The sequence below is a fragment of the Vipera ursinii genome, assembly GCF_947247035.1.
Source record: "Vipera ursinii genome assembly, chromosome: 2".
In the NCBI taxonomy this organism is placed as follows: Eukaryota; Metazoa; Chordata; class Lepidosauria; order Squamata; family Viperidae; genus Vipera; species Vipera ursinii.
Genome location: NC_139513.1, coordinates 683924 through 703103, shown reverse-complemented (window position 1 = coordinate 703103; position 19180 = coordinate 683924). Strand labels below are relative to the sequence as shown.

At 58.0% G+C, this 19180-nt stretch overlaps 2 protein-coding genes across 5 annotated transcripts; one reads left to right on the top strand and one right to left on the bottom strand.

Moving 5' to 3' along the window:
- Positions 1-763: 763 nt before the first annotated feature.
- RPS18 (ribosomal protein S18) lies at positions 764-5831 on the bottom strand. Its single transcript, XM_083352175.1, has 6 exons — positions 5667-5831; positions 3211-3309; positions 2081-2167; positions 1307-1408; positions 1008-1099; positions 764-874 (listed from the first exon to the last, which is right to left on the bottom strand). Exons 1-6 carry the CDS (start codon positions 5790-5792, stop codon positions 799-801), a joined length of 582 nt encoding a protein of 193 aa, XP_083208301.1. The 5' UTR covers positions 5793-5831; the 3' UTR covers positions 764-798.
- Positions 5832-6102: 271 nt separating this feature from the next.
- On the top strand, positions 6103-18726 carry VPS52 (VPS52 subunit of GARP complex). Of its 4 annotated transcripts, none has more exons than XM_083352167.1 (20): positions 6103-6290; positions 7430-7511; positions 7683-7735; positions 7962-8037; positions 8180-8247; positions 9216-9391; positions 9503-9653; positions 11629-11729; positions 11961-12093; positions 12228-12285; positions 12507-12640; positions 13165-13320; positions 13982-14100; positions 14577-14700; positions 15029-15124; positions 15566-15673; positions 15775-15840; positions 16145-16256; positions 16336-16454; positions 16545-18726. In XM_083352167.1, the coding sequence occupies exons 1-20, from the start codon at positions 6195-6197 to the stop codon at positions 16689-16691; spliced, it is 2175 nt and encodes a 724-aa protein (XP_083208293.1). In that variant the 5' UTR covers positions 6103-6194; the 3' UTR covers positions 16692-18726. The 4 variants fall into 4 exon arrangements, with proteins under 4 accessions (XP_083208293.1, XP_083208295.1, XP_083208296.1 ...); XM_083352169.1 differs by lacking the exon at positions 6103-6290 and adding an exon at positions 6400-6493; XM_083352170.1 differs by lacking the exon at positions 6103-6290 and adding an exon at positions 7120-7136.
- Positions 18727-19180: the final 454 nt, after the last annotated feature.

The window sequence follows — 19180 nt, the reverse complement described above, 5'->3', positions numbered from 1 at the left end:
TCCTTTGGCTGTCCCGGTCCGGCCCCCACGAGGTCGATCAGGAGTTAAGAAATCGAAATGTAAATGAATGTACACCACGCACAAAACACAGCCAAGTTGCTTTCAGCTTGAGAGCGGGCCTTTTCACAATCTGTGTGTGTGTGTGTGTGTGTCCCTACACACCTTCACAACCCTTTTGGAGAGCGGGCCTTTTCACAATGTGTGTGTGTATGTGTGTGTGGTGTGTGTGCCCCTACACACCTTCACAACCCTTTTGGAGAGCAGGCCTTTTCACAATGTGTGTGTGTATGTGTGTGTGGTGTGTGTGCCCCTACACACCTTCACAACCCTTTTGGAGAGCGGGCCTTTTCACAATCTGTGTGTGTGTGTGTGTGTGTCCCTACACACCTTCACAACCCTTTTGGAGAGCGGGCCTTTTCACAATCTGTGTGTGTGTGTGTGTCCCTACACACCTTCACAACCCTTTTGGAGAGCGGGCCTTTTCACAATGTGTCTGTGTGTATGTGTGTGTGGTGTGTGTGCCCCTACACACCTTCACAACCCTTTCTGTTCGGCCCTCCACGGCACCTGCAGACGCTCACGCAGCCCCTGAGGGAGAATGAATGGCACAGCCACAGCCCTGTGCTCTCCAGCCTGGATGGGAGACCACCCGGAAAGGCCCAGGGCCCGCCCCTTCCGTCCTGTGTCTAGGGGGGGGACTCCCAGGGTGCCCAGCTCTGCCCCCCCCCACCCCCCCCACAAGGAGGACACGGCCAGAGACCCGGGAGGGAAACAAATTTTATTCGCAGGGAGGAGGTTTCACTTCTTCTTGGAGACGCCGACGGTCCTGCCTCTCCGGCCGGTGGTCTTGGTGTGCTGGCCGCGGACACGGAGGCTGGGGAGGGGGGAGAAGGACGGGGCAAAGGGTGAGGAGGGGGTCCGCCGAGAAAGGAAAGGGGTCCATGAGGCCATCCACTCCAGCCCCCCATGCTCTCTCCAGGAAGCCCCCCGCCCACCCGCTGGCTCACCCCCAGAAGTGGCGCAGGCCCCGGTGGGCCCGGATCTTCTTCAGCCGCTCCAAATCCTCGCGCAGTTTGTTGTCCAGACCGTTGGCCAAGACCTGGGGGGGGGGAAGAGGCCTCAGCAAAGACCCCCCCCAAGAGACCCCAACTCCAGACACCTCCCCCTGCCTGGGGACTCCAACGGGGGGCCGGAACAACCTACTGGCCCCCCTCCCCAAAAGGACTGCCAGTTGCGCCCAGGACTCCCTTTTGGCCAGCAGTCGTCGTCCCCCCCCGGGAAAAACTGCCCCCCCCCCGGTGCTCACCTGGCTGTACTTGCCATCCTTGACGTCCTTCTGCCGGTTCAGGAACCAGTCGGGGATCTTGTACTGGCGGGGGTTCTGCATGATGGTGATCACCCTCTCGACCTACGGCGGGGGGGTCGGGGGTCCGGGGGGGGGAAAGAGGTGAGAAGCCCACCGGGCAAGGCCCCAATATGGCTGCTCCGGCCGGGTGAGGAAGGAGGGGCTGACCGGCTGGACAGCTGCCGTTTGTATCCACCGACCATTGGGATCCACCGACCATTTGGATCATGGGTCTTCAAACTCGGCCCTTTTATGACTCACGGACTTCAACTCCCAGAATTTCTCAGCCAGGCATGCTGGCTGAGGAATTCTGGGAGTTGAAGTCCATGAGTCATAAAAGGGCCGAGTTGGTTTGGATCCACTGACCGACACCCCCCCCAGCTGGCAAGGGGAGGCCTGGATAAGCCCCCACCCCACCCCAAGGATACTCCCAGTGCGTGCCGGACACTGGGCAGAGAGGCCTGGGCTGAGACAGGAGGGGTGTGTGTGTGTGTCCGGGTAGAATCTAAAAGGGACCTAAGAGGTCATCCAAACCCCAAACGCTGCCGGACAATCTTCCCCCACCCGCCCCGTCCCACTTGCTATTCGGGATCGGGAGCTATTTGGCCTCCTCCCGTTTTCCTGCTCGGGCCACTCCCAGCTTCCCCAGGGACTCCCCCCACCCGCTACTTCGTCGTCCCCCCCCCAAATCCAGACAAACCGCCCCCCCCGCCGCCGCTCTCCGGCTCTCCTCACCTCGTCCTCCGTCAGCTCGCCAGCCCGCTTGGTCAGGTCGATGTCCGCCTTCCGCAAGACCACGTGGGCGTAGCGCCTGCCCACCCCCTGCAGAGGGAGGGAGGGAGGAGCCACTTAGAGGGGGGGCCCGAGGGAGGGAGGGCGGCCGGACCCTCCCCTTCCACCACCCCACCACCCCGGGCGGCCTGGTCCAGTTGTTCCCACCTGGCGAGGCAGCAGAATCCAGGGCTCTTCAACCTGGCCCCTTGGAGGACTTGTGGACTTCAACTCCCAGAATCCCTCAGCCAGCTTTGCTGGCTGAGGGATTCTGGGAGTTGAAGTCCACAAGTCCTCCAAGGGGCCAGGTTGAAGAGCCCTGGTCCGCGACACACAACCTAGGTCAGTTCAGATGGGTGAGGGAGGTGTGTGTGTGTGTGTGTGTGTGTTTCCAGATCTGGACAGAAAGTGGGGAGGGGGTGTCTCCCCTGCAGCTTTTCAAAGCAGGCACGGCACAGCCCCAAATCCTGGCTCCCTTGGTCACTAAGCGGGCAAAACGCAGAACTTGATCCCGGGACCCTCCCCACCCTCGGGGCCAGGGAGCGCCAACCGGCAGGTATTAATTCACCTTATTCTGCCGTCGCAGGCGTTTTAAACCGCTTCATTTAGCGACCGTTCAAAGCTACGATGGCGCTGGAAAAGGTGAGTTTAGGGGGCCGCTTTCCACGCCCAGGACCGCTGCAGCCTCCCCGCGGCTCAAAATTCGGCGGCTTGGCAACCGACTCGTCTTTACGACGGTCGCGGCGTGCCGGGGGTCCCCCTCTTGCGACCTTGGTTACTACTTGAACAAGGGCGGCGATTTGGTGAAGAACCCAAAAGCCGTCCAACGGGGCAACGGTTGACTTAGCAAACGTTCCACTCGGCGGCCGCGCTCAACGGCGGTCGCGAGCCGAGGACCGCCTGTCTGGGCTCTTAGAAGGGGCTCCACGCAGACCTTCGGGCGGGAAAAAAGGCCGGATTTTGACCGGGAACCCCAACACCGGCTAAGGCCGCCCACCACCTCCTCCACCTCAGTGATGGGGGGCCCACAGAGGTACCGCCCCACCCCATAAGCCCCAGCTGCCTGTCGTACAGCCCCCCCCCACGGCCCCCACCTTGATGGCGGTGATGGCAAAGGCGATCTTCCGGCGCCCATCGATGTTGGTGTTCAGGACTCGCAGGATGTGCTGGAACTTCTCTGGGATCACGAGAGACTTTGGGGGGGCGGAGAGAGAGAAGACGGGGGGCTGTGTGAGAAATGGGGGGGCCAGGGCGGATGGGGCTCCTCGGTTCACTGGCGCCCCTCCCCGCTTTGCGTGACCCCCCCCCCCCGGAAGACCAAACCGGCCCCACTGAGCTCCACGGGGGCTGGATTGTAACTTGTGGACTTCCAACTCCCAGAATTCCTGAGCCAGTCATGCTGGCTCAGGAATTCTGGGAGTTGGAGTCCACCAGTCCTAAAGGGGGCCATGGTTTCCCCCCCCCATGCTCTCAGGAATTCTGGGAGTTGGAGTCCACCAGTCCTAAAGGGGCCTTGGTGTCCCCCCCTCCCATGTTGGCTCAGGATTTCTGGGAGTTGGAGTCCACCAGTCCTAAAGGGGGCCCTGGTTTCCCCCCCCCAATGCTGGCTCAGGAATTCTGGGAGTTGGAGTCCACCAGTCCTAAAGGGGCCCTGGTTCCCCCCCCATGCTGGCTCAGGAATTCTGGGAGTTGGAGTCCACCAGTCCTAAAGGGGCCCTGGTTCCCCCCCCCCCATGCTGGCTCAGGAATTCTGGGAGTTGGAGTCCACCAGTCCTAAAGGGGGCCCTGGTTTCCCCCCCCCCAATGCTGGCTCAGGAATTCTGGGAGTTGGAGTCCACCAGTCCTAAAGGGGCCCTGGTTTCCCCCCCCCCATGTTGGCTCAGGATTTCTGGGAGTTGGAGTCCACCAGTCCTAAAGGGGCCCTGGTTCCCCCCCCCATGCTGGCTCAGGAATTCTGGGAGTTGGAGTCCACCAGTCCTAAAGGGGCCCTGGTTCCCCCCCCCCCATGCTGGCTCAGGAATTCTGGGAGTTGGAGTCCACCAGTCCTAAAGGGGCCCTGGTTCCCCCCCCCCATGCTGGCTCAGGAATTCTGGGAGTTGGAGTCCACCAGTCGTAAAGGAGGCCATGGTTCACCCCCCCCATGTTGGCTCAGGAATTCTGGGAGTTGGAGTCCACCAGTCCTAAAGGGGCCCTGGTTCCCCCCCCCATGCTGGCTCAGGAATTCTGGGAGTTGGAGTCCACCAGTCGTAAAGGAGGCCATGGTTCACCCCCCCCATGTTGGCTCAGGAATTCTGGGAGTTGGAGTCCACCAGTCCTAAAGGGGCCCTGGTTCCCCCCCCATGTTGGCTCAGGAATTCTGGGAGTTGGAGTCCACCAGTCCTAAAGGGGTCCATGGTTCCCCCCCCCCATGCTGGCTCAGGAATTCTGGGAGTTGGAGTCCACCAGTCCTAAAGGAGGCCATGGTTCCCCCCCCATGCGGGCTCAGGAATTCTGGGAGTTGGAGTCCACCAGTCCAAAAGGGGGCCCTGGTTCCCCCCCCCATGTTGGCTCAGGATTTCTGGGAGTTGGAGTCCACCAGTCCTAAAGGGGGCCATGGTTCCCCCCCCCATGCTGGCTCAGGAATTCTGGGAGTTGGAGTCCACCAGTCGTAAAGGAGGCCATGGTTCACCCCCCCCATGCTGGCTCAGGAATTCTGGGAGTTGGAGTCCACCAGCTGTAAAGGGGGCCATGGTTCACCCCCCCCATGCTGGCTCAGGAATTCTGGGAGTTGGAGTCCACCAGTCCTAAAGGGGGCCATGGTTCCCCCCCCCATGCTGGCTCAGGAATTCTGGGAGTTGGAGTCCACCAGTCGTAAAGGAGGCCATGGTTCACCCCCCCCATGCTGGCTCAGGAATTCTGGGAGTTGGAGTCCACCAGCTGTAAAGGGGGCCATGGTTCCCCACTCCTGGCCCTATGGGAACCATAGTTAGGATGGTCGTAGGATGCCTGGAGGGAGGACGGAGTCACGCAATCCACCTTTGCGACCTTCTGGCCAGCAAAGTCAACTGGCGGAGAGAGAGCCTGATTCACAGAACAGCCGGGTTTGCCCACTTAGCAACTGCAGCCATTGGCTTAACGACCGCGGACGTAAAATGGGGCACAATACACTGAAGCACGGAAAGCTGGGCCTCCGCTGGGGTCGTAAAGCGAGGACTACCTGCACAATTATAGGCTTAAGTAACGCACGCGCGCTGCACGCATCACACGTACATGCAAACTAAGGGTAAAAGTATTAAACCAGGATAAAACCAGGATAAAACCGCCATGCTGCAGCAGAGCCGTAGAATGGCAACAGGGCAGGGGTCAAAGGCCCCCCTCCCGCCCAGGCAGAAATCCAACCGGTGCGCTGGGATTCAAGCTGCGGAGGGTGAAGAGCGACCCAGCCCCGCCCCGCGCCCCCCAACCCGCAGCAGAGTCCCGGCGCCCCCCGACCCGCCCGGCCTCCTCCTGACCCGCCCAGCGCGGCCCCCGTGCCGGATGGCGGTGGATTATTGGTCCCCCGGTAGCTCACCATGGCTGCGCGCCGGCTCCTCTCGCCCTCGGCTCGGCCGGAAAAGGAAGCGGCGCAGCGTGAGAGGCCCGACGTCGGACCCGCCCCCCGAAGTGAAGCTGCGGACGCTTCCGGTGTGGCGACCATAGAGTTAGAAACGGACGAGTGTCGCTCGTCTCAGCCGCCTTTTAGACTAAGACGGTTCGGCTCCCACTCGGCGTACACCATAGAGAGATAAAATGTAGAGGGGCTCCATAAGAAGGCTTAAGGGCGTATCAGAGAGTAGTACGTTACGGCGATGTGTGCCTTGCCCTGTTGTGTCCGGAGGGAAAACGAGAAACGAGAAAGGAAAGTTCCGGCTCTCGCTCAACACTTGGCAGAAGCGCCTTTTTCATTTGTTTTCCACCCTCGGCCGGAAGGAAAGCCTGCCGCGGAAGCTAACGTCGCCGCGAGGTTTCCTGGGAGTTGTAGTCTCTCTTCCGGCCCGGGCCTAGAGAGAACCGGAAGCTCCCTTCCGGGACCCGGAAGCGGCCTTCTCCTGCTGCGGCGATGGCGTCCGTGGTGGGCTCCCAGGCGGAGGAGACGCCGCGGCGGCCGCAGGGACAGCTCGGCCCGGGGGAGGCGGAGGAAGAGGAGGAGGAGGAGGTGGGCGGCGGAGGCGGCGCTTCTTCCTGCCCCCCACTTTGTCTTTCTCGGCCGCCCATCTTCCTGTCCAGCTGCGGCCACGCCCCCTTTCACCTTTGACCTCCCTCCACCCCCACCTCCCCAGCCTTCCCTGGCCAGGACCTCCGGGCTGCACCTGGCGGGTGTCCGCCTGCGGCCTTCGGGATGGCCCAGACGATGCACAGGTGGAGTTCCGGCCTTTTTGGGGGGGCCAGCCCCCCCCAACAACGCCCCCTGTCCCTGCAGGGAGGCCGGTCTGCGCATGTCAGCTGCACCTGTGCCCCAGCGGCCTGCCAGGCGCGTCGCCCTGGGCGGGAGGGGCTGCAGGGATCGGGTGGCCCCATTCCTGCAGGGGGCGGGGCTGGGCCTGACCCCGCCCCTTTCTCTTACCCCTCCCCCCCTTATTTAGCCCCCCCTCTGTGCTAAAAGGGGTTAAAACCCCTAAAGAAGAGAATATTCCCTGGGTCTTCCAACCTGGCCCTTTGAGGACTTGTGGACTTCAACTCCCAGAATTCCTCAGCCAGCATAGCTGGCTGAGGAATTCTGGGAGTTGAAGTCCACAAGTCCTCAAAGGGCCAAGTTGGAAGACCCCGGGAATAGTTCAATATTTCCATACTGGGTGCCCTCTGAGCTGGCTGGCTTCCTTGCAGAGGTTGCAGGACCGGACTAAGTGACATCACAAGGGCTAGAAGGGGAGGGGGGCTTGTGGAGTAGAGGAGGAGGAGGAGGAGGGAGGGAGGGATAAACGCCCCGCTCTCCTTTTGGCCCTCTGCACTACACGGCCCATCCTCCCCGCCGAACCGGAACCTTCCCGCGACTGGCCCAAAGGTGCCTCCTTATTTTTTTCTTTTTCAGGGCTTGCTTTGAAGACCTTTCGCTTCTCATTCGAGAGGCTTCCTCGGCTCGGACTGGACGGCGGAAGCCGAAGAAGCCCCTCGGATGAGAAGCGAAACCTCTTCGAGGAAAAAAGGGCAGAAATTCCGTTTGCCTCCTGAAAAAAAGCACCTTTGGGACAGCCGTGACCTGGCTGCCTGAGGATCTGCTTCACAAACACACATACAAACACACACACACACACACAGAGGGTGACGAGGTCCTTTGGTATGTTTCCCCCGCCCCAGGGCCAGAGCGATGAACCGCTGCGCCTCAACCTGGGAGAGCTGGACCTGACTTCCGAGGAGTTCATCCTGGATGAAGTGGACAGTAAGCTGGGCAAGGGGGGGGGGGGTTGGACAGCAAGAGAGGCCGCCGTGGTGGGGGGCTCTGCAGCCCCTCCAGAGCTGGGACCAACGGGGGAGGCTCTCAGTCGGGTGGGGCAGGAGGGTGGTCTTTCTTGCTCCAGGCAGCATTATTTTCTTTCTTTCTCTCTTTCAGTTCACATCCAAGCCAACCTGGAGGATGCTCTGGTCCAGGAGGCCTTGAAGACGGTGGGAGAGGCCGGAAGTCGGGGGGCTGGGGGTTGTCCAAGGCCAACCTCGGCTCTTTTATGACTCATGGACTTCAACTCCCAGAATTCCTGAGCCAGCCATGCTGGCTCAGGAATTCTGGGAGTTGAAGTCCATGAGTCATAAAAGAGCCGAGGTTGCCTACCCCTGGTCCAGGGGATTAGAGGGAGGGGAATCCCCTCACTCGCTGCTTTCTCTGCCGTGGCAGGGGGTGGATCTCCGGCAGTATTCCAAGCAGGTGGAACAGGAGCTCCAGCAGATCGAGAACGCCTCCATCAAGGACTGTATCCTCTGCCTGGCTGGGGAGGCTGATCCCAGGGGGGTGGGAGGGGGAGGGCTCCCCTTCCTCCCTGGGGGAGCCGGTGCCAGAAGAACCCCTTCCCCCCTTCATCCCACTGTTGTCCTTAGCAGCCCCCCCTCCCCCAGATATCAAGGAGAGCAAGAACATTGCCTCCCTGCACACCCAGATCACAGCCTGCGATGCCGTCCTTGAGGTGAATCTCTCTGCCTTTCTCCTCCCCTCCGGGACTTTTCCTGCTGGGAGGGAGGGACCGGGCTTCCTTGGGGTGGGGGAGACAGTTGAGGGTTACTGCTCCCTGAACTGACTAGCCCCCATCACGTAAGTTGACCCTGGGAGGTCTTGACTCCAGCTGCTTCCACTTAACACCCAGCTCATTCCACTTAGTTTCCAAGAAGAGACTAGCCAGTCACTTGGGTATAGCTTCTCCTGCTTGACGGGGGGCTGGACTAGAGGACCTCCAAGGTCCCTTCCAGTTCTATTTCTCTTATGTCGAGGTAACGATTTAGAGGCTAACCCGCTTGCATAATGTGAGATGGATGATGCAGTGTCAGAAGCGACTCGGCAGGAGTCTGTATCCCTTTAAGAGCTTGAGTATAAAAGGGAAGGCCTTGCTGCAGTCTTTCTCATCCGTTTCCTGCTGTAACTGCTGTGTGTTGGAGTTTGCTGTGTGTGTACATATGTAACATAAATCACTTAATACAAACCACTGTTTACTGTATTTACTCCCGGGTTTACCTCAGCGCAACAAGGCTAAGCATTCTCTGACGCGTTATTTCTATTATTTCTATTTCTATATTTCTCTACATTTTCATTTCTATTTCTATATTTCTATTTCTGTCATGCGAACAAAGGCTCCACATAGCATGGCAGTACTGGGAGACTCCAAGGCCAACATGGGGGGAGTGCTTTGTCCCCCTCCTCACCCAGGGCCCCTTGTGGGGCTTCTCCTAGGAGTCCCTAGATAGCAAGGGGTGGGGGCTTCTGGGTGGGTTCCTCCTTCCCCCTCTTTGCAGAAGTGGGGTTGGCTGATCCCCACCTCAGATCCAGACCTGTTTCCTGCACTCCGGCATGCTTTTCCCTCAGCCTAGCTGACTCAAGTGTGGGTGTGTGTGCAAGATGGATAAATCCTGCCTATCTTCCCCCCACCCTTCCTCTCCCCAGCGCATGGAGGCCATGCTGAGCTCCTTCCAGTCCGACCTGAGCAGCATCAGCTGTGAGATCCAGACGCTGCAGGAACAGTCGGTCGCCATGAACGTCCGCCTGCGCAACCGCCAGGCTGTCCGTGGGCGCCTCTCCCAGCTGGTGGACGAGCTGGTGGTGCCCAACGTCATGATCAGGTCCGGCAGGGCAGAGGGCCCATCATCCTGGCAGAGAAGGGAGAGTGTGGGGGGAGTCCGCGTGGGGGGAAGAGGACGCCCAATCTATGCTCCTTCCTCTCCCGTCCCCAGCACCATCCTGGAGACACCAGTGACCGACCAGGCCTTCCTGGAGCAGCTGCACGAACTCAACAACAAGATCAACGCCGTGAAGGAGCAGGCCTTCCGCGAGACCATGGCCTGCACGGACGTGGCGGACATCCTGGACAAGCTGAAGGCCAAGGTGAGAAGCCGGGCTCCTTCCCCTCCTTCTCCGGCAGGGCCCCCGTTTCTCCCTGCTTTGTAGATGTCGTTCCTGCGAGGTAGACCAAATTAGTAAACCAGCCAGAAACGTTTTTATTGTGAGAAGTAACGGGAAGAATCGTGCACGTCTGAATGCGCTTCCCCTTCCCTCCCTCTGTGTCAGACCTGCCCCAGCAACACGCTCGGCTCCGTTTGTTACTTTTACTAAAACAAAGTGGTTGTTATGTAGCAAAGCCAGATCTAAGGTTTTGGGCACAAAGATTCCCTAGTTAACTCTCCCTTCTTTGTTCCAACCCCCCGGTTATCTCCCCATTGTCCAGTCGTATTCGAAGGAGCTGTTTTAGTAACTCCCCCTCCGACGGTTGGTTAGGCGGAAAGATGTCCGCAGCCTTGGGATGTTTCGGGTCGGCAGGGAGATTGCTTTCGGTTTCCATCTTCCCGCAGTTCCATCCCCCCCATGGCTTACGGCAGATTGGCATCTACCGGGTTTCCCTGGAAATAAGACTCAGCCAGAAAATAAAACCCTAGCGCACGGGTGTCAAATTCGCCACGTCACTTGATGTCTCACAATGTCTCGTGACTTTTTTTGCATTGCCGGGCCTGGGGCAGGCACGGCCTAGGCATGATGCAGCCGACCCGCGGGCCAGCAGTTTGGCACCCCTGCCCTGGCGTGATTTTTCAGGATGCTCGCAATATTGTTGCTGTTAGTTGCGAAGTCGTGTCCGACCCATCGCGACCCTATGGACAACGTTCCTCCAGGCCTTCCTGTCCTCTACCATCTTCTGGAGTCCATTAAAGCTCCCACCTCCTGCTTCAGTGACTCCATCCAGCCACCTCGTTCTCCGTCGTCCCCTTCTTCTATTGCCCTCCACCTTTCCCAGCATGAGGCTCTTCTCCAGTGAGTCCTTCCTTCTCATTAGGTGGCCAAAGGATTTGAGTTTTAGCTTCAGGATCTGGCCTTCTAAAGAGCAATCAGGGTGGATCTCCTCTGGGACTGACCGGTTTGATCGCCTTGCAGTCCAAGGGACTCGCAGGAGTCTTCTCCAGCACCAGAGTTCAAAGGCTTCAATTCTTTGGTGTTCAGCCTTTCTTATGGTCCAGCTTTCACTGCCATACATTGCAACTGGGAAGACCATAGTCTTGACTATACGCACTTTTGTTGACAGGGTGACGTCTCTGCTTTTTAGTGTGCTGTCTAGATTTGCCATGGCTTTCCTCCTGAGGAGCAAGCGTCTTTTAATTTCTTGGCTACAGTCCCCATCTGCAGTGATCTTGGAGCCCAGGAATATAAAATCTGTCACTACCTCCATTTCTTCCCCACCTATTTGCCAGGAATTGAGCGGGCCGGATGCCATGATCTTGGCTTTCTTAATGTTAACTTTCAACCCAACTTTTGCACTCTCCTTCTTCACCCGCAACAAGAGGCTCTTTAGTTCCTCGTCACTTTCTGCCATTAGAGTGGTATCATCTGCGCTCGTAATATCAGCCCCAGTTAAGATCGTCAGCCAGACAGACGCGTTTAGTACCGTATGTCCCCGAATATAAGACCTAACCAGAAAATGAGCCCTAATGCACCTTGGGGAGCCAGAATTAATATAAGACCCAGTTTTATTTTGAGGAGAAACATGGTAGCGAAGCATAGGTACGTGTGAAGGATGGCAGCTCTCACATTCTACGTTTGCGAGGACTTGTGGATTTCTCAGGTTACCGTTCTGGCCCGGACTCTGGTTTCTTTTATCTGTTGTCGCAGTTTGGGCCGAGGTTCCTCAAGGTTGTTCTGTCTGCCCATCACATCAGATGGTCCCACTTTCCTGCAAGGCTCTGGCTGCAGAATTGTCAGGGAAGCGGGTGGGTAGGTGGGTGAGTGGGAAGGGGTCAGACTTTGGTGGGGGGGGAGCTGGTGCCCCAGCCTTCGGCTAGAGGTGCTCCATGGGTGGTTCTCCTTCCTCCAACAGGCGGTGGCCAAGATCCGGGAATTCATCCTGCAGAAAGTCGTCTCCTTCCGCAAGCCCATGACCAACTACCAGATCCCCCAGAATGCCCTGCTCAAGTACAGGTAGGAGGTGGGGCCAGGCGGCTCCACATCTCGTCCCAGCATGCCCTGGGCTTCTGGGGAGCGGTCGGCCTCCCAGAGTGCTTTGGGCACGATGCCACTCGCCCTGGAGAAGCTCAAGGTCTTTCTTTGCAGGCGTTTGTGCTGGGTTTGGGGGAGAGCAAAGTGGGATGCCCAGCCCCTCTTCTGTGGGGTGGGGGGAGGCAAGTGAAGTCCCTCCTCTTTTGGTGGCAGGTTTTTCTACCAGTTCTTGCTGGGCCACGAGCGCATCATCGCCAAGGAGGTGCGGGACGAGTACGTGGACACCATGAGCAAGATCTACCTCAGCTACTTCAAGTCCTACACCAACCGCCTGATGAAGCTCCAGGTGAGCTCCCTGGGCAGGGGGGCCTGGTCTCCCTCCCCCCACCCCCGCCCCCGGATGCAGGGCCCCCTCCCCCTCCGTCCCCATCCTTCTGTCACAGCAAGTTCGACCCCGTTTTCTGTCTCCCGAACCCGCAGTACGAGGAGGTGGCCGAGAAGGACGACCTGATGGGGGTGGAAGACACCTGCAAGAAGGATATCCTTTCCTGGGGGGGGAACCCCAGGGGAGGGGGCGACCGGACCAGCAGCCAAGGGAGGCTTGCAGGCAGTCCTCCCCTCCCGCCGCCAATCTGCACCCCTCCTGGCTCGTGTTTGGGGCTGCCCCGCATGGCCAGAGGGAGGGGAAGGGACCCTGGCCTAGGGACGGACAGGGTATCCACTTGCGCCACGGAGTGGTCCTTGACAGCGGCTGGCCACGCTTCTTCTCCAAGCCTTCCCTCCGCAGCCGAAACACCATCTTCACTCTGGGGAACCGGGGGAACGTGATCAGCAGCGCCGAGCTGGAGGGCCCCATCATCGTCCCCCACTCGGCGCAGAAGAGCGACGTCCGAGTACGTCCAGCCTTTTGGGGAACGGCAGGGAGCGCGGTGGCTGCGGGCTGTGTGTGTGTGTCTTCCTTAAGCGGAGTCGGACTGATTTAAGATGGGAAACTCCCAGGAGAAGCCAGAGCATACCCCCCCCCCAGTCAGCAAGCCAGATTAGGGTAGGGGGCTTTCTTGAGGCACGGGGGTCCCTCAGCTGTCGCCTTCCCTAACCTTTCCTTTTTGTGGGGCAACAGCTGCACTTCGGCGTCATTTGTGGCGCCTCTGGTTTACGTCGAAGAACCTTACGTCCCCCCCAGGGCCCTCCAGACTGGTGGGTCTTCAGCCCCACAAGCAGGGCCTGGTTGGGTATTAGGGTAGTTGTAGTCCGGGGACCCGCAGGTCGCTCCGTTTGGGGTTTGCTTGCTGTTCCCGTCCAACGGAAAGCCTCTGGAAGAAATGGAGTTTCATGGAGGAGCTGGGGAGCGCCGGGGACCCCGAGGCCCTGCCCCACGGCTCCTGCCAATGTTGCCTCCCTGCCCCCCTCTGCGCAGTACCCCTTCGAGTCGCTTTTCCGGAGCCAGCACTACGCCCTGCTGGACAACAGCTGCCGCGAGTACCTTTTCCTCTGCGACTTCTTCCTGGTGGCCGGGACCCCCGCCCTGGACCTTTTCAACGCCGTCATGGGCAAGACCCTCGCCATGTTCCTCGTGAGCATCTGCGGCCGGGTCTGGGGGGGGTGGGTGGGAGGGGTGGGGGTGAGTCTAGACCAGGAAGGCTTCCTCCTTTGCGGGCATCAAAGCTCTTTAATGAAATTTGATGAAAAGAAGGACTAGGGGCGACACGGCAGCGGTGCTCCGATATTTGAGGGGGCTGCCGCAAAGAAGAAGGGGGGGGGTCAGCCTGCAAAGTGCCTAAAGGCAGGGCAAGAAGCAATGGGTGGGCGCTAATCAAGGCACCAACCTAGAACTAAGGAGAAATTTCCTGACAGCGGGAATAATTAACCAGTGGAACAGCTTGCCTCTAGAAGTTGTGAGTGCTCCAACACTGGAGACTTTTTACGAAGAGACTGGATGCTCTCCTGCTCAAGCAGGGGGTTGAAGACCTGAAAGTTCCCTTCCAATTCTGTTATTCTGTTCTTTCTGCGTTTTGTTGATGAGGAACTCAGAATAATCGAAATTTAGGCATAACCTGGAGACACCCCTTATCCACCTCTTTTTGGATCCTTCCGGCCATGGGACCTTCACGCCTGGCTCCCAAGGGGCCCTGCAGTCCAAGGACTTGGAATCCTTTGGGAAGCATGGGGTCCGAGAAGCAGGGCACCGCCCCGCCATGCATCTCATCTCTCTCTCTCTGCTCCCCTCCCCACAGAAGCACATGGACGCCTACGTGAGCGACTGCTACGACAGCATCGCCGTCTTCCTCTGCATCCACATCGTCCTTCGGTTCAAGGCCCTGGTGGCCAAGCGCAACGTCCCGGCCATTGACAAGTGAGCCCCCTTGCCCCCACTCTCCTCCCAGCGCTCTCTCCCTTGGCCAGTGGGGGTTGATGGGGTCAGGCAGGGTGTCTTCTGAGCTGTGGGTTTGAGCTCCGAGCTTGGCAATTTGGTTGCAAGCGTATTGTCACCCTTCGAGGAGGCAACATCAGTATGCTTTGAATTCTGCTTGTTTGTCAGAGCGCTGGCCTTTAAATACCTTCTTACGTGATGTAAATTGGCATGAATGTTCATCACATAAATTCGCATCGCATAAAAAGCTATTTAAAGGTCAGTGCTCTGACAGACGAGCACAATTCAGAGTGCATTGTGGGTATATCTTCTCGAACGGTGACAAAACATTTGCAACCAAATTGTCAAGATCCGAGCTCAAACCCACAGCCCAACTACCAACTTGAGCTACTAATATTCAAACACATTTTGGGGTGTCTTCTGTCTGGTTGATGCTCCCCCTTCCCCCCTCCCCCCAGGTACTGGGACACATTGCTGGAACTTCTCTGGCCGCGATTTCAGTACATTCTGGAATTGAACATTCACAGCATCCAGAGCACAGACCCCCAGAAGCTGGGCTTTCTCGACACGCGTCCCCACTACGTACGTACGCATCCATGGGAGCGACCCTCAGGAAGTGAGGGGTGAACGCCCCCCTTTTTAAGTGGGGAGGGGGCTGTTTCTGCAGAGCAGAATACGAGGACTGAAAAGGGGTGGGCTTATGGCCAAATAGCTCCCCAGTTGCCGGAGATGGGCGGGGGGGGCTGGTGATGGATTGGAGCAGAGTTGGGGAAGGGTCTGGCAGGGATGCTTGGATGCCCACCTGCCGGTGGTCCAGCCAAGAAGGAGGGGTCTTCCATAGCCAAGTATGGAGACCCCAGAGGCTCCTCATCCTGCTTCTCTCCTCTGCTCTCTTTTTCCCCACCCGCAGATCACCCGGCGCTACGCAGAGTTCTCCTCGGCCATCGTCAGCATCAACCAGACCTTCCCCCACGAGCGGACTTTGGCCCTGCTGGGGCAGCTCCAAGTGAGCCCTTCTGTGGGACGGGAGAGACCTTCCTTGCAGGGAGAGTAGCCTGACCCAGAGATGGGGGGGCTACCCCTCCCCGGATGGGTTGAGAAGCCGGCTGGTGCCTCGAGGGGACTTTTCTGCCCTCTGGCTGTTTGCGTGGGGCATCATCCATGGTGTAACATTTCTGAACTGTCCAGGTTCCTGGTTCTCTGCATGCTGGATTCGGCCAGGGGCTGAAGGGTGGGGGTCTCCTGGGGGGCTTGTGGGGCTGGGCAGATGCAGCCTCTGATCCTCCCCTGTATCCTGCTTCTCCTTGGCTTGTCTTATTAACTAGCCTCAGTCTGCCTGTTGGGTGTAGGGTGGTGTCTTGCACCTCCTAGTATTGGGGGAGCTGGTCTGGAGATGGGAATGAGCCTTTCTCTGATGCTGCCTGCTTCCCTCCCACCCCCACCCCAGACCGAAGTGGAGAACTTTGTCCTGCGTGTGGCGGCTGAATTCTCCTCCCGCACCGAGCAGCTCATCTTCCTCATCAACAACTACGACATGATGCTGGGTGTCCTGATGGTACGCAGGCGACTGAAGGGGAGTGTCCAGCAAAAGGAGGGAGGGGTAGAAGGACGAAGCCTCAGCCCCACATGCTGTCCCTCCCCCTTTGTCCTCCCCAGGAGCGAGCGGTGGAGGAAAGCAAGGAGGTGGAGGGGTTCCAGCAGCTGCTGAACGCCCGCACTCAGGTGGGCCTGGGTGGGTGGGTGGCTGGCTGCTGCAGCTCCCATTCTCAGGGGTCCCCGTCTTCAAGAGGCCAAAGGGGTCTCCAGCCAAAGGGGCCTCCTGCCTTTCCTGGGGTGATGGGGGAGGCATGTGGGGTACACACCAGGGGCCGACGTAGATGTCTTCTCATTGTGTAGAGTCGTGCTGGGCAATGCTTGCGTCGATGCACTCATTGGGTAGAATGGGGGGCACCCCATGCCCTCAGAGGGGCCTTGTGGGAGGGGGTCCCTCTGTCTCGGCTGAGCCCCCCTCTTCCTCCCCTGTTAGGAGTTCATTGAGGAGCTCCTGGCCCCGGGGTTCGGGGGCATGATCGCCTTCGTGAAAGAGGTGGAGGGGTTGTCTGAGCGGGGACAGCTGGAGCGCCTGCGAGGGGAGGAAGGTGAGTGGGGCACGGACGTGGGAGGTGAGAAGGAAGGAGGGGGTCCTTCCGCCACTCACTCACCTTCCTTGCCCCACAGCCCGGGTGACGCAGCTGGTGCGTGGCTTTGCCGCCACCTGGAAGGCCTCGGTGGAGACCCTTAGCCAGGACGTGATGCGCTCCTTCACCAACTTCAAGAACGGGACCACCATCATCCAGGTTGGGGGAGGGGGGCACCTGTTGGGAGGGAAACGGGGCCCAGAAGGGGCGGGGCCGAGCTTCACCCTCATTGCCTGCTGCTGCCCGCAGGGGGCGCTGACGCAGCTGATCCAGTACTACCACCGCTTCCACAAGGTCCTGGCGCTACCCCCACTGAAGGGCCTTGGTGTCCGCTCGGAGCTCATCAACATCCACCACCTGATGGTTGAGGTGAAGAAGCACCGGCCCAACTTTTGAGGGCAGGAAAAAACAAACCCCGCTCCCCCCCTCCCCTTGTACAGTCCCTTTAATAAACTCTCTTGTGACCCAGAAGGCCTCCTTGGGACCGAGGGGGAAATGGGGGACGCTGGAATTTGGGGGCCAGGCTCACCCACACTTCTCCCCATCCCCGTGCTATCACCACACGGGCAGAGATTGCTGGTGAGTGGGCCTCACACAAATGAGTTGTTCCCTAAAGAAGGAAAGAGGGGTCTGTTTGTGTGAATGCAGTGACAACACTGACCCAGCTTAGCATGCTGTGCAGATGCGTTCACGGGACTTGTGACAGTTTGGGGGCCAGATCCAGGCAGTTCTCGATGTACAGTCGGAATTGGGGACTGGAAAATTCATCACCGAGCAACGTGGTCATTAAATGAGACGTCACCTTACCCAATTCTGCCATCTTTTCTGCTGTGATTTAAGCCAGACATCCGTCTAACCACCTTTTGCCTGTCTTTCCCGCTGGCTTCCCCACTGACTTTGTGGGAAGCCGTCTGAGAAGGTTGCAAAGGGCGATCAGGAGAGGGAATTGTCGTAAATGCAAGCCAAGCGCCTGGATGGCAATCGCATGACAGCGACAAGGATGCTGGGATGGTCCTACGTATGAGGGCAGATTGTAAGTTGCTACTGTCAGACAGCCACTAAGCAAGTGGGCATAAGTTGAGGACTCCCTCTATTCCATTCCTGTCCAGAGGTCAGGAGAACCTCAATGGAACATGTAGTCAACTTATGGAACTCTCTACCACAAGATGCGATGATAGTGGCCTCCTTTGCCTGATCTTGGCCCTTCCTCCCCCTCTCCCACATCAGCTGTGGTTCATCAGTCACACAATACACAAAGAGAAAAAACTGCTTCTATAACTGGGGATGCAGCCTATGTGTCACAACTGTTTTTCCAAATGGCTGGCAGGGAGGAAGGCTCCATATTGGCTCAGGAAAGTAGTTTGTGCACTCACAAATATTTGTGGTGCATTCCAAGCCAGGGCTGTCCAACCATGGCAGCACACCCTATGTTTGTGGTACATTCCAAGCCAGGAAGAACATCCTATGTTTGTGCTGCGTTCCAAGCCAGGGCTGTCCAACCGTAGCCACTATACTTGACTTCAACTCCCAGTACACCCTACGTTTGTGGTATGTTCCAAGCCAAGGAAAAACATCCTGTGTTTGTCGTACGTTCCAAGGCAGAGCTGTCCTACCGTAGCCACTTGTGGACTTCAACTCCCAGCATATCCTATGTTTGTGGTATGTTCCAAGCCAGGGGTGTCCAACCATGGCAGCACACTCTGTACATTCCAAGCCAGGAAAGAACATCCTGTGTTTGTGGTGCATTCCAAGCCAGGACTGTCCAACCGTGGCCACTATACTTGTGGACTTCAACTCCCAGTACACCCTACGTTTGTGGTACGTTCCACGCCAAGGAAGAACATCCTGTGTTTGTGGTACGTTCCAAGGCAGAGCTGTCCTACCGTGGCCACTTGTAGACTTCAACTCCCAGCATATCCTATGTTTGTGGTATGTTCCAAGCCAGGGGTGTCCAACCGTGACCACTTTAAGACCTGTGGACCAATTTCCAGCACATCCTACATTTGTGGTATGTTCCAAGCCCCAGAAACACATCTGTGTGGTACGTTCCAAGCCAGGGATGTCCAACCGTGGCCACTTTAAGACTTGTGGACTTCAACTCCCAGAATTCCCCAGCCAGAGTCCACAAGTCTTAAAGTGGCCACGATTGGACATCCCTGATGATGGCTTCAGTCCGGGCAGATGGGAAAGGATGAGCCAGTCCGTAAGAAAAATTCAATATATTTCTTAAATTTCCCGTAGCCTAGAAGTGGGATCTCAAACTCGCATTCCCCCCCCACCCCATACACACACACACACACCATTTTCAAGATTACGAATTTGCAGCAGGAAAAAAAGTGTTCTTTTTAATATTGATTCCATTAAATAATATAATTAATTTATTTCTTTTTCTTTTTATAAAAACAAAATAAAATATATACGGTTTCCTCTTTCTTCTTTGGACTTCTTTTTTTTTTCTTTTCTTACCCACGACTTTTTGTGCAGGATAAAGGAAGGGGAGGTCAGGGGGGGGACGAGGGTGGGTGGGGAGGAGGAAGGAGAGAAAAACGGGGGGAGGGGGCAACCCCGGACGATGTGGAAGGCCACCCCATTTTTCTGAGCCACTGATTGCAAGGCGGGGGGGGGAGGTAAGGGTAAAGTTGCTATCCGTAGGGCTGAAGTGGGAGGGGGGCACAGGAGGGGTTTAGTGGGAGGGGGGCGTTCAATGATGGCTGGGGTCTCTGCTGTTTGCACGAGCGGGGGGTGTCTCTATCAGCATGGATGGGAGGAAGCAATGAACCAGGAAGGGGTCCATCGTAGGAGGGGGGGTCAGAGCCTTGGGGGGGATTCAGCAGGAGGAGGGGGTACAGAGAATTTGGAGGGAGAAAACTTCCATGGGGGAGGGG